Source organism: Engystomops pustulosus, chromosome 2, assembly GCF_040894005.1.
Source record: "Engystomops pustulosus chromosome 2, aEngPut4.maternal, whole genome shotgun sequence".
Lineage (NCBI taxonomy): Eukaryota > Metazoa > Chordata > Amphibia > Anura > Leptodactylidae > Engystomops > Engystomops pustulosus.
In genome coordinates, this window is record NC_092412.1 from 163,230,216 (window position 1) to 163,244,104 (window position 13,889).

Consider the following 13,889-nt stretch of genomic DNA (forward strand, 5'->3'; position numbering starts at 1 on the left):
GTGCCAGGATTTAGAATGTGGCTTGAGACTAAGCCATCTGAAATAAGAGGATGAGCTAGGGTACATACAACTCTTTGCTACCTGAAGCCTCTGAGAGCTGGAAAGCAAAGAAAGTGATTGCCACTTGCCCTTATGCAAATGACCCGAGAAAGACAGACAGCAGGTGATATCTTGGAACATGAAAGATAAAAGGGGATGTTTGTCATGGTTGGCCCACACAGGTCGGAACATGAAAGGGCAGGAGGTCAGGTGTATCCAGTATTGGAGACCCACCTTGACTTGTGGGAAAAGCAGGAAGAGCTTACGGGTTGACCCAAGAGAGGTGGGGAGAAGTTAGGGGGAGGAAGGGATGGAGTGGCTTACCCTTTTATAAGCTAACTAACGTCACATCCTCTTGGATCCAGCGCCTGGAGAAATGCCTACCCCTGGAGGAGAATGAATTGTTCATGTCACACAGCTGCTGACTAAGGCCTTGAGGGGATTTTTCTTACAGTATTATTACGGAAAATAGAAGGTTCTGCATGGACACATAACCCTGGGAGTTGGTGATTTAATATAGGTAGTAGTAGCCAGTCCACCTTGCGGTGGGTAATGGTGGGGTCGGGATACCTGCAACATATTTGTCAACCCTTGAGCCAGCGCCTCGTGTGGTTTTCAGGTATTCAAGTAACAGGATTCTCCCCTCTCTGGCCTTGTTAATTCAAGTCTGTTACAAATTTTGTTCAGCTAATATTGTATATGTTTTATATTTGTAATTGTTTGTTAATAATCAGGCTGCTGTGGCCTTACTGGGGTAAAAGGGTACGGGAGGTTGTAAGAAGGGGGGAAAGTAAGTAAAAGGGAACTGTCTCTTATCTAACTGGTCAGGCATGGAGGAAGAAAGAATCTCCCATCCTGCAGGCTTGGTAGATTTCGGAGTCTGTTCAGAGTGTCTTGTAGTGGGTTGTCTCCAACTCCTGATATTTAAACCAGAGCAGCCTATAGTTGTTGGACAATCAGCAGGAGGAAGCAAAAAAGTTATCCCCCCTGCTGGAAGCTTAGATTTCTTTTAAGCAGCATTTGAACAACACTTCCCACTTTTGTACAATTTTGTACATCACGGCTGCAAATAACCTTTTGATTCACATCCTGAATGAAGAGCTGTAAAGAGTCACTGGCTGTAAGGCCGGATTAAGGTTTGTGGAGGCCCCTGGGCGCAAAATATGGTGGAGACCCACACTGAATGTAGCATACATGCATATCATCATGCTAACTATTCACTATCCCTCCAGTAATACATCTACATACAGCCACCTCCACGCCTAGTAATACATCTATATACCGCCCCCAACCCCCAGTAATACATCTACATACAGCCCCCTCCATCACAAGTAATACATTTATATACAGATGCAAACCCCCAGTAAAAGGGTAAGTACTATATTAGTGTTTTTGTTATAGTGGACAACTCCTTTAATGAGTACTGTAACACCCCCTGGTAAAACACCTATATACTATGGCCAAACCCCCAGTAATACATTTATATACAGCTACCCCCCCAGTAATACATCTATACACAGCTGCCTCCCCCCAGTAACACATCCCCACACACCTACCCAGTAATACATATATACAGTACAGACCAAAAGTTTGGACACACTTTCTCATTCAAAGAGTTTTCTGTATTTTCATGACTATAAAACGTACATGTGCACTGAAGGCATCAAAGCTAAGAATTAACACTCATGGAATTATATACTAAAAAAACATATACTAAAAAAAAAGGGAAACAAATGAAAATATGTCATATTCTTGGTTCCTCAAAGTAACCACCTTTTGCTTTGATTATTGCTCTGCACACTCTTGGCATTCTCTTGATGAGTTTCAAGAGGTAGTCACCTGAAATGGTCTTCCAACAGTCTTAAAGGAGTTCCCAGGGAACTCCTTTTGCCTTCACTCTGCAGTCCACTTTTTTAAAAACATTTTTATAGATTTTTTTAGTTGTACATATACACAGAGGCATATTATATTATTTACATACACATCATATCATCTCCAAATCGTGCTATAGTAGTTTTGGATTAAGTCCATCTTCTCGTTGTTATTTATTGTAATCTGCTCTTTAGAGATCTGGGTATAAGCTAACGATTAATATGTTTAACATGGCTAAAATTAGTGCAAGGTACATGAAAAAAAGAACAGTCAAGAACATTTTTAAACCAGTTCAAACAACGACCTGAGACTAAGGTATATCTATGATTACCCTTGGTAATTTGGGCTATTTATCCATTTTTACCATGCTGTTTTGTATTTAAAGTATTTGTTTTCTTGTATAGAAAGGTGTTTGTCCTATACACAATTGGTATTCACCTGGTTAATAATTTCACTCACCCTAGGACATTGGATTTCTATCCAATGTCTGGTGATGACAAGCTTGGTAGCTATTAAAGTGTGGGTGATAATTGTTCTGTTACCGATTGGGGACTCATTCAAAGTATTCCCAATTTTTCAGACTGACTGACCATTATTTGTTTAAAGTAATGATGGCCACTTGTTTCTCTTTGCTTAGCTGCTTTTTTCTAACCATAGTACAAATTCTAAATACTAATTCTAAGTCTATTCAGTAGGACTATCAGCTGTGTATCCACCTGACTTCTGCAATACACAACTGATGGTCCCAACCACATTTATAAGTCAAGAAATCTCACTTATTAAACCTGACAGGGGCACACCTGTGATGTGAAAACCTTTTCTGGTTACTACTTCTTGAATTTCATCAAGAGAATGCCAAGAGTGTAGGAATCAAAGCAAAAGGTGGCTACTTTGAAGAACCTATAATATAAGACATACAGGCAGTCCCCGGGTTACATACAAGATAGGGTCTGTAGGTTTGTTCTTAAGTTGAGTTTGTATGTAAGTCGGAACTGTATATTTTATCATTGTAATCCCAGCCAGAACTTTTTTGGTCTCTGTGACAATTGAATGTTGGATTGTCATAAGAATCAATATTAACACTAAATCTTCATTGCAGACACCTGTGATAACTGTTACAGCTGATCATTGTAGCCTAGGACTAAAGTACAATAAATTACCAATATCCAGTGGTCCGTTTGTAACTAGGGGTCGTATGTAAGTCGAGTGTTCTTAAGTAGGGGACCGCCTGTATTTTCAGTTGTTTCACACTTTTTTTGTATAAGTATATAATTCCACATGTATTAAGTCATGGTTTTGATGCCTTCAGTGTCATAAAAATACAGAAAACTCTTTGTATGAAAAGGCGTGTCCAAACTTTCGGTCAGTACTGCATATACATACAGTATATACAGTGTGTGTATAAATATATGCTTAAGCAGAATATAATTTTCCCTTTGCATAACAGACTGACAAGAGTATTAAATGTAAACTTAGGAGTAGGATAGCCAGGAGAGATACATTGTTTAGACATATAAAGGATGGTGGGAGGAATTATGATTATTCACGGACATTTCAATTGTTGTCATTATTTTGACTGATGAACAGTTCACAATGGTGACCCCCAATATACCACTAGTACATTTGGAGTATGCTACTCTAAGTTGTTAGCATTAGAGCAGAGGTATATGGCCCAACTAAGCAAGTATAAAACTTTCTGCAAGTATAAACCAGCAGTTCCATCCTGGGTGAAAGAATGCTAATATGGATGCATTGTTCAGTAACCCAGATGAAGACCTGGTACTTTTTCCACGCCAACATGAAGAAACTATACATAAATATGTATATAGCAGATACTGAACTTGTGAACAGGCCATGGATCAGGCACCAGTAAGAAACACCCCAGTCTTTTATCTAGTACAGTAAGTAATGATAGAATACCTCACTGTTGAGGAATATGTGCGTATTTGTTAGTCATTGTTGAATTCCCCAATTTTGCAGTTACTAGCCAAATGTTGAACAACCTCATTTAAGCGTACCATTGTCCAAATGAACTGCAATCTGATCAAGGGGCATGCTTTTAGGGTAATGTAATTAAGGAACTATGCTGTCTCTGAGCATCCACTCCTTGTCGCCCTCACAGGAATGACACATTTAAATGCATGAATTGAACTTTACTACTGATGCTAGATTCATCAGAAGAGGACGTTCGGTCACACTTTGTGGCTGAGTTAGTGGGTGTCCATACAGAGCAAGTTTTAGACAAACTGTGACCTTGGGAAAAATAAAAAATGGGTCATTAATTTTTTTTTTTTTTAAATCAGGTAATGTTTATTAGCATCACATAAGCCTCATACATGTATTATACATTACATATATGTCTTAAAACACATTTGAGGATCAGTACTGAACACATTTATATAAACAACCCAATCTCCCACACCTCCCTTCCACCCTCCCTGTGGTCTGGCCACAGAATTCTCACTACATTTTAGTCCTACTGTCTCATGCACATTGCTTTTCATTCTTTTCACATACATACCACTGTTCAGACATTCGCACATCACATTCCTTACAATCCTCCAGGTCATAAGTGCACCCAGTTCTGCATTACCTCCAGGGAAGCCTCCCCAGACTGTCAATCCATTTGCCCCATTGTTTTTCAAATTGCTTCAACGAGCCCCGTTTATGATACACTCTCATCTCCATACGTACTGTTACATTTGTCATTTTCTTCACCTCCTTTATATTTGGTGGCTCCTCATCAAGCCAATGTCTAGGAATGTCTAGTCCCCCCACACATCCCAATATACATATCTTGGGATCAGGTGAGACCCTTATAACAAATAACTTATTTATGAGACGTATTGCTCTGTCCCACAAGGGGCTCAGAGCCGGACATGTTCAAAACATATGCATGTTATCTGCCTCATCTTCCGAACAGCACGCATCACTGGGTCATTAAATTCTGGACAATAAGCACTATATACTCATAAATGCAGAAAAAAAGACAGATCCATCCACTTTATTCTATTATGCGACAATGTTGATCAATGACCAGGCCCAGCTAGTAAGCTTGGGTCACATAGAAATATGCTTTAGGTTAAAGCCGCATATGGCATTTGTATTACATTTACAAAAGCCCAGGGACGTGGCTGGCCTGATCGCGTGTGTTTCCATGGAAACGCATGAGATCAGAAACCAGCACCCAGTGTTTTGCATTGTTTAAATTATATAGATAATGATAGGTCATTCATGTATGGATGAGACAGCCCCTTTTAAGTTACTGGAATCATGCACCAAATGGAGTCAGAGATCTATATATTTTTTTAAACATATGGTCAACCCTTTCATACTGTTTGCCTAGTGTAAATTGCAGAAGCCACTATAATTTGCCATTGTTTGCAATTTTTATGTGATCTGAGGCCTTCCCATTATGCCTGCTTTATAATAGAGAATATAAAAGGAAATGTATAATAATTAAGTTAGTAATGCACCTCTTAATGTCACATAATATGACAGTTTCAGTTGCCATGAAAAGCAAAATAAAAAGGGAAAGTAAAAAAGCCAACATGTTCATTGATGAAAACTGGTCATCTACATACATTCCTGTCCTTTTTTTTGAATATTTGTTCTCCATAAAATCATTTTCATATACCAATACAAAACATTAATCATAATAATACAACAAAATAAAAATAGAAATATATATATATATATATATATACACACACATATACCCTGTTTCCCCTAAAATAAGACATCCCCCGAATATAAGACCTAGTACAATTTTGTTCAGGTATAGAAATATAAGTCCTCCCCTGAAAATAAGACCTAGTGGCAGCCATTGCAGCAGCTTCCCCCATGTCTTACATTAGTATTAGTAAATGTTTTAGATGCTGCAGAAGGTTGTGACATGGAGAAGAATTCATGGAAGTAAATCGCTGGCTATTGTGCTGCAAATGTGATACTAGCAGCGACCAGGATAAGAAGGGGTCATTTAAGGAAAGTGCTTTTACTAAACATGAGAGATAGGGCCAATGATTCTAATAGAAATTCCGAGTTTGGAATGTTAGAGAAGTAGATTTTTTCTTGAATTATAAATGTAAATTCTTGTTCATATATATATATATATATATATATATATATATATATATATATATATATATAGAGAGAGAGAGAGAGAACAGCAAAAAAAGGCAGCACTCCGAGATTTGTGGAAATCAGAAAAACATACTCATTTATTCACACATGTGTCAAGGCTACGTTTCGGCTCCTTGCATCTGGAGCCTTTCTCAAGCAAAGGTACATGTAACACAGTGAAAAATTTATACAAAATACACAGGAAGTGACATCATCTTACAGGTCATGTGATCACAGCAATACCAAGTTTAAATCACATATTTGAATACAAAAAGTACTTTACAATTACATATAAACATTAAGTTAGAGACCTAGTGCAGTCATGTGCATAATAAAAGGAAGATCTAGCGCCTACCTAAGGATCAGTAGCTGGCAGGATGTGGAATAGTGGCGTGCCCCCATGGAGCACCGCTTCTGACACAATCATGTGACTCATATAAACAGAGCTGGCAGTCACGTGATGCCATCTTGTGAAAGGGAGAACCATGCAGTGTATAATAAATACGAGATTATTGTCTCAAAAACAGGTGCCGGGTCTCAATGGGTCCACAGAGTGCCATGCTGTGATCACATGACCTGTAAGATGATGTCACTTCCTGTGTATTTTGTATAAATTTTTCACTGTGTTACCTGCACCTTTGCTTGAGAAAGGCTCCAGATGCAAGGAGCCGAAATGTAGCCTTGACACATGTGTGAATAAATGAGTATGTTTTTCTGATTTCCACAAATCTCGGAGTGCTGCCTTCTTTTGCTGTTTTGATGGACCTTGGTTCAGGTCCTGGGAATTTCACCCGAGTTCATAACTTTTCCCGAGTGCTGCCTCACCTCTTAGAATATATATATATATATATATATATATATATATATATATATAGATAGATAGATAGATACAAACACTTATTTGATGTATCCAAGTCTTCACAATTTTCACATTTTCTCTTTTTCCCTCTTTTCCTTTCCTTTTAATATATAATTATAAATATGTTTCCCAAATGTATGTCCCCTTACCCCAATCCACATTACCCAACCCTACTAACCAGGGCGAAAGAAACACACCTCATAATCAATTTCCTTCCAAATCAACCCAATCTTTTAGCTTTTTGCCTGTGCCATAGTATATTGAATCCCACTATGCAATAGTTACCGGATCAGAATTCATCTACTTCTTAACAATACATAGCTTTAGTTTGTTAGTTGTCATATTCTTTTTTGTTATCCCTACATTGTTCCTTACAGAGAATGCAATAGGTAACTTTATCTGTTAGTCAATTCTATTATTAATCTATTATTTCCGCCCAAAAATTCTTCAACTATGTGCATTAAAGATAATTTTTAACCCCTTACTTTACAATTTTACTCACTTTTATTGCTGTTTTAGCTCCTATAACTCTGTGATGGGCAGTGTAAAATTCTAGAGTGTGGGTGACGACTCTCTAAGCAGACACTTCTTGATTCCTCTAGTTCTGTGTGCTTACAATGTGGTTAGATTATCAGGGTACAGGTTTATATACACTTTCATTTAGCTTCTGAACACTGTACTGGTATACACATACAGAGATGGAATAGATCAGAGATGATGAGGGGCATGAGATAAATATATAACACACAATGACACTTTCAGCTTTGCTAACTCACCTATAGCACATAGAGTTCTGATTTATACCTCCCTTCCCTGATATAAAGATCGTATCTGTCTGTAGATTGTAGCTTTATTCTCCTCGTGATGTGTTGATGTTTGCCGGCAGGAAATCTCTCTCTGTGAGTCTGAGCTTGTCTTGGAATGTAAGGGTGGGGGCTAATGGGAGAGAGCAAAGAACAGAGAGGAGCTCAGCATCAGAAAAACCACATGTCTGCCAACCATAAACTTTGAAGATCCAGGGTCGGGTCTAGGGGCAACCATAATTGTCTACACCAGGACTGATTTTTTTTGTTGATAACCTTGAATTAGAGAATGTGTTATTATTTTTTATCCTGTGTACATTTAAGAAACTTGTCTTTGTGGAAATACCCCTTTAAAACATAAAATGACATTTAATGTTAACCCCTAGGCGCACCAGGACGTTATAGTACGTCCCCGGGGCTAGATGCTTAGCGCACGGGGACGTTCTATAACGTCCTGCTTCTGGCACCGGCTCACGAACGGAGCCGGTACCAGAAGCAGCGGCTGTCAGCTGTCTAGTACAGCTGACAGCCTGCGCTAACACCCGCGATCGGAGCCGGCTCCGATCGCGGGTGTTAACCCCTTACACGCCGCGGTCAAACATGACCGCGGCGTGTAAGGGTGTAAGCGCTGTGGATCGGATCCCCCGTGCCGCTTACCGGGGGATCCGATCCTCTGCCGGGCAGCTCCGAGGACTGGCATGTGCCCCGGAGCTGCCCGGTCTCCATGGCAGCCAGACCCCTTCCGGGTCTGGCTGTAAACTGTCTGAGCATGCGCAAGCTTGCTCAGACAGTTTACACTGCTCTACAATAAAATAGTATTGTAGAGCAGTGTATTGAACTTAAACCAGTGATCAGAGCATCACTGGTTTAAGTTCAAGTATGTATAAGTAAAAATATGCAAAAACAGTTAACACTACACATTATAATAAATAAAAAATTAATACATAAAAATATAAGCCCCTAAAATGTCACTTTCCCATAAAAAAACTTAATAAAGTATAAAAAACATAAAAACACAAAAAAACCCCGCATATTTGGTATTGCCGCGTCCGTAACAATCTGCATAATAAAACAGAATTGTTACTGGACCCGCACGGTAAACGCCGGAGGAAAAAAACGCAAAAAACGTTCCGAAAAAAGATAATTTTTAATTAATACCCTATAAAAAATGCTCTAAAAAGTGATTTCAAAAATGTTATGCACTCCAAAATAAGCCCACTAAAAAGAACAACTGTTCTCGCAAAAAATAAGCCCCTAACAAGATTTATCTGCCAAAAAATAAAAAAGTTATGCATATAAAAAGATGGTGATGCTAAAATGAATAAGATTTTCTCCAAATTAGTTTTTATTCAGTACAATTGAATAAAATACACAAAACCCCCACATATTTGGTATCCCTGCGTCCGTAACAATCTGTATAATAAAACAGAATCGTTATTAGATCCGCAAAGTGAACCCCGTAAAAAACAACCTAAAAAAACTCTCTCTGATAAAGATGATTTTTTATTAATGCCCTTTAAAAATGCTCTAAAAAAGTGATTTTAAAAAGTTACGCAATCTAAAATAAGACCACTAAAAAGAGCTATCATTCTTGCAAAAAATAAGCCCTTAAACAGATTTTTGAGGTGAAAAATAAAAAAGTTATGCATATGTAAGTCGGTGATGCTAAAATTAACAACAATTTTGCCAAATTACTTTTTATTCAGTAAAAATGGGAAAAAATAAAAAAATATATATAAATGAAGTATTTTCATAAACGTGGCGACCCAAAGAATAAAAATAATATACTATTTTCATGGTATGGTTAACGGCCAAAAAAAAAAACACATAAAAATTTTCCTAAAAATTGATGATTTTCATTTCCTCCACCAACAAAGAGTTAATTAAATCTCACCAATTAGCTATAGATGCCCCAAAATTATGTATTAGAAAAGTGCATCTCATGTGGCAAAAGAAATAAGCCCCTATAGGTCCTCATTAAAAAAAGAAAAAAATTATAGCCTGTACAATGTGACAGCAAATCTGCTCCGGATGGCGCCTCCTTCCCTTCTATGCCCGGCCGTGCGCCCATACAGCAGGTTACCACCACATGTAGGGTATCGGTGTACTCGGGAGAAATTGCGTATCAAACTTTGTGGAGCCTTTTTTCATTTTATCCATTACAAATGTTTAATTTTCCACCCAAAATGAGTGTATTGTGAAAAAATATTACAATTTGCAGACTCCACCTCCATTTTGTTTTAACCCCTATAAAACACGTAAAGGGTTAACAAACTTCTTAAAAGTGGTTTTTCATACGTTGAGGGGTGTAGTTTCCACAATGGGGTAATTTACGAGTCTCGCTATTATTTAGGCCTCTCAGTGTCAATTAGAAACTGTGCAGGTCCATCTAAATACAGGTTTTGGCGATTTTACAAAAAATGTGAAAAATGGCTCCCAAATTCTGAGCTTCCTAACATTCTAGTAAAATATGTGGAATCTGAAAAAACCATGCCAACATAAAGCAGACATTTGGGAAATGTAAGTTATGAATTTATTTGGGTGCTATGACTTTCTGAATCAAAAGTAGAGAATTTAGAACGTTGAAAATAAAGAATTTTTCAACATTTTTGCCAAATTTTGTTTTTTTTCATAACTAAACGCAAAAGATTTCATCCAAATTTTTAAACTAATTTGAAGTACAATGTGTCACGAGAAAACAATCTCAAAATCCCCTGGATATCTCACAGCGTTCCAAAGCTATAACCACTTATAGTGACACAGGCCAGATTTGAAAAATGGGGCCGCGTCCTTTAGGCCAAAAGATGCTGTGTCCCGTAGGGGTTAAAAAAGGTCAAAATCATAACACAACACCCACAAATAGTATCAACACTTGCGCAACAACCCGTAAATTAAAAATTAATCATTATTGAACTTACCTTAAAATAAAGCTGTAAAAAATATCAGCAAAAATTATGATTTTTACCTATTTCATCCCACAAAAAATGCATTCAAAAGTGATGAAAAAAACCACCTACTCCAGAAACATACTGATGCAAAGTACTACATGTCCCGCAAAAAAATAGCCATCAACCAGCCCCATAGACAATAAAATAAAAGCCACTTGGAAGATGGTAATGCATATTAGGTTTTATTGTGAGAAATTTAGTAAAACACACGAAAAAATATCTAAATATGGTATTCACGTCATCATTCTGACCCATAGAAATAAGATGTTTATTAGGCTATATGGTGAACACCAAAAAAAAAAAAATTAATTAAATCAAAATTCAATAACGCAACTGATACTTTTCTACTCCTCTACCACCCACCCCCAAAAGTTAATGGGGCAGATTTACTTACCCGGTCCATTCGCGATCCAGCAGCGGGTTCTCCGACGCTGATTCGTGTCTTCCGGCGATTCACTAAGGTAGTTCCCCCGATGTCCACTAGGTGTCGCTGCTGCACTGAATTCCGTCGGAGTTTACTGAAGTTCACCAAGCCAGGCCGGGTGCAGGTAAGTGCGTGTCAAGCGACACATTTAAAAAAATAAATAAATAAATAAACGCCGGTTTCTCTGAATCCGAAGGGTTTTCCGACGGCCACGCCCCCCATTTCCGGCGCGTGAAAGCCGGTGCCGATGCTCCACAATCCGATCGCGTGCACCAAAATCCCGGGGCAATTCAGGGAAAATCGGTGCAAAATGGTAAAATTTGTGTAACCCAACGTAAAAACACAATTTGGGCCCTTAGTAAATGACCCCCAATATGTTTTCAACAATAGGGCATACCAGCCCCAAAATGGCATCACTGGAAAATATAGCTCATCCCACAAGAATTGCCCACACATGGCCCAACTAACAGAAAAAAACTAAAGCCTACAAAGGGGTGAAAAGGAGGAAATGAAAATCCACTGAGTGGACTCCCTTCTGTGAGCCCATACAACAATTAATGTCCACAGGTGGGGTGTCTCCGTACTTTTAGAAAAATTTACATTTTAAGGCTAAATGAATGTATTCCCGACAAAATTAGACCATTCTAAATTTCATCTCCATTTTGTTTTAATTACTATGCAGCACTCAAATGGTTAAAAATCTTCCTAAACAATAAAGTTGAGATATAGGATATTTTAACTAATTTGGGTAGTAAAACTATCTCTCTAAACAGCAGACACAAGTACAATAAGCATGTTGAAAACCTGTACACTACATAAATATTGTAGGAAAAAGAAGCAAACCATCAAAGTAAATTTTTGTTTTTTTAATAAACGTAAAACATACCAACCAAAATTTATTACGATGCATCACGAAAAAACATTCTCAAGATCAAGTTGAAGTATACAAAAGTTATGACAATAAAAATCAACACATGCCAGATTACAAAAAAAAGAGTCTGAACCTTAAAGGACACCTGTCATCAGGTCTCTGCCACTAGTCCTATCACCTCTACCTGTTGGAGCAGCTCACAAGGATCCCATCACAGCCTTTATCTAGTTATTTCATACATTATTCATTGTAAAATCATCTATTCTTTATCATGTAAATGAGGCTGGTCACATGGTCAGAGGCAGTGATGTCACCCCTGTTACCCCTCCCCTCTCCTCCCCCTGCTCATGTCTGTGTGTAATGTATAGTAAAGCATGGCTAGTGTGTTTGCTGCATCTGCTGACATGCTGCATCCTCCTAATACACAGAGACACAGACATCAGCTACACATGAATCCGACGTGTTCTGCTGTAACATGGCTGCCTGGAGCTGCTGTATCTCTCCTAAACACACACACATGCACACACAGGCTGCAGGGGGCGTGGCCACCAGCACCAGGAAGCACATCATTATACAGCCTCACATCATTACACAGGCTGTCAGTCATGCACTGGGGGTGTGGCTGTGCCTCCCACTCATGAATAGAGTGGACAGCTTGAATATGCTAATGACTCATTGGACATTTCACAGGTCATTTGCATACAGCTTTAGGACCTCATTGCTTAGGTTTACATGCATGTAGAGGGACAATGAAGGGATAGAGGCAATGCTCTCTAATGGCAGTTTATGAAAATATATTTAGTTTAGGGGGGTTATTTTGCATGACGGGTTCTCTTTAACATACTGGCTGCTTCTTGAAGGGGTTAAATAATCCATATTCAAGCATACTAAGGAAATATTATGGTAAATACCAACCCATTGTTTCTGTGTAATATTCCCTATTTCCCTTCCCCAATTACATTAACAGTTAAAGACTGTGTCTCCTTTGTATTCTCTTTGTTTAATATTTTATAAATCCTAGCAACTGTAGGATTTTCCCCATTATATATTATAACAACTGTAGGATTTGTAGGAAACTGAAGGATTTACCCCATTATAGAACAACGTATCTATTAGTGACTCTACTATGCACTGGAACGCCCCTTTCTGTGCACAGATATGTGTCACGTTGTGCAGTGTTCTGCTGCAAACTATTTTTTATAAATATTGCCCTATATTGGCTGTGTTTTTGAGTTTCGGAACACATCAATTGGATTTTTGTTGTCTTTTAGAATTGCAGTATGTTTGTAAAATACGTATTGCTGCCATTAAAAAAACTAAAATCTTATAGAAATAAAATAAATAGCCTAAATATTTTTTTGGTCCTTTTTCTTTTTTAATGTTTAGGGATTATTTTTTGTTTTGTTGCTTTCAATTAGCTACTGGTTTTATTTCTTTCTCTTATGTAACCCTTTAGAGACCTGCTCAGTAAATAATGGTGGCTGTGATAGTCGATGTCATGATGTTTTTTCTGGAGTTCATTGCAGCTGTCCCATGGGTTTCATGCTTCAAGCAGACAGAAAAACCTGTAAAGGTAATTATACATTGAATAATAGAAATGGTCAGATGTTATTTTTTTGTTATTGAACGCAAAATACTTTTTCTGAAAAATAAAAACATAGGTCCCTTATAAGGCAACTAACTTTTCAACAAATATATATATTTAAATGCTGCAAATTAATATCAGAAACTTGTAATATAAATTAAATGTATCTTTCTAGGAAATATGCAAATTCGTTCCAGGATTGCACAAGGAAAACCATGCTTCTATTGCTACCTTGCAAGGCAGCCCCCTTACCATCAATCATGACTTTCAGGAAGCCTAATAACATGATGTGGAATTAAAACCAAACCAGTTTATCTATACCAGAAGGAAGGAACAGATTCCCAACTGTAGACAGAACTGTTTTGA

The 13,889-nt window shown here is 37.9% G+C and overlaps 1 protein-coding gene across 1 annotated transcript in view; it reads left to right on the top strand.

The window, feature by feature from the left end:
* The window catches only part of SCUBE3 (signal peptide, CUB domain and EGF like domain containing 3), a 378,535-nt gene that overhangs the window by 114,896 nt on the left and 249,750 nt on the right, over positions 1 to 13,889 (top strand). Inside the window, exon 8 of the mRNA XM_072137190.1 lies at positions 13,395 to 13,511. Coding sequence (XP_071993291.1) covers positions 13,395 to 13,511 — 117 coding nt within the window. The remainder of the gene's footprint in view (positions 1 to 13,394; positions 13,512 to 13,889) is intronic.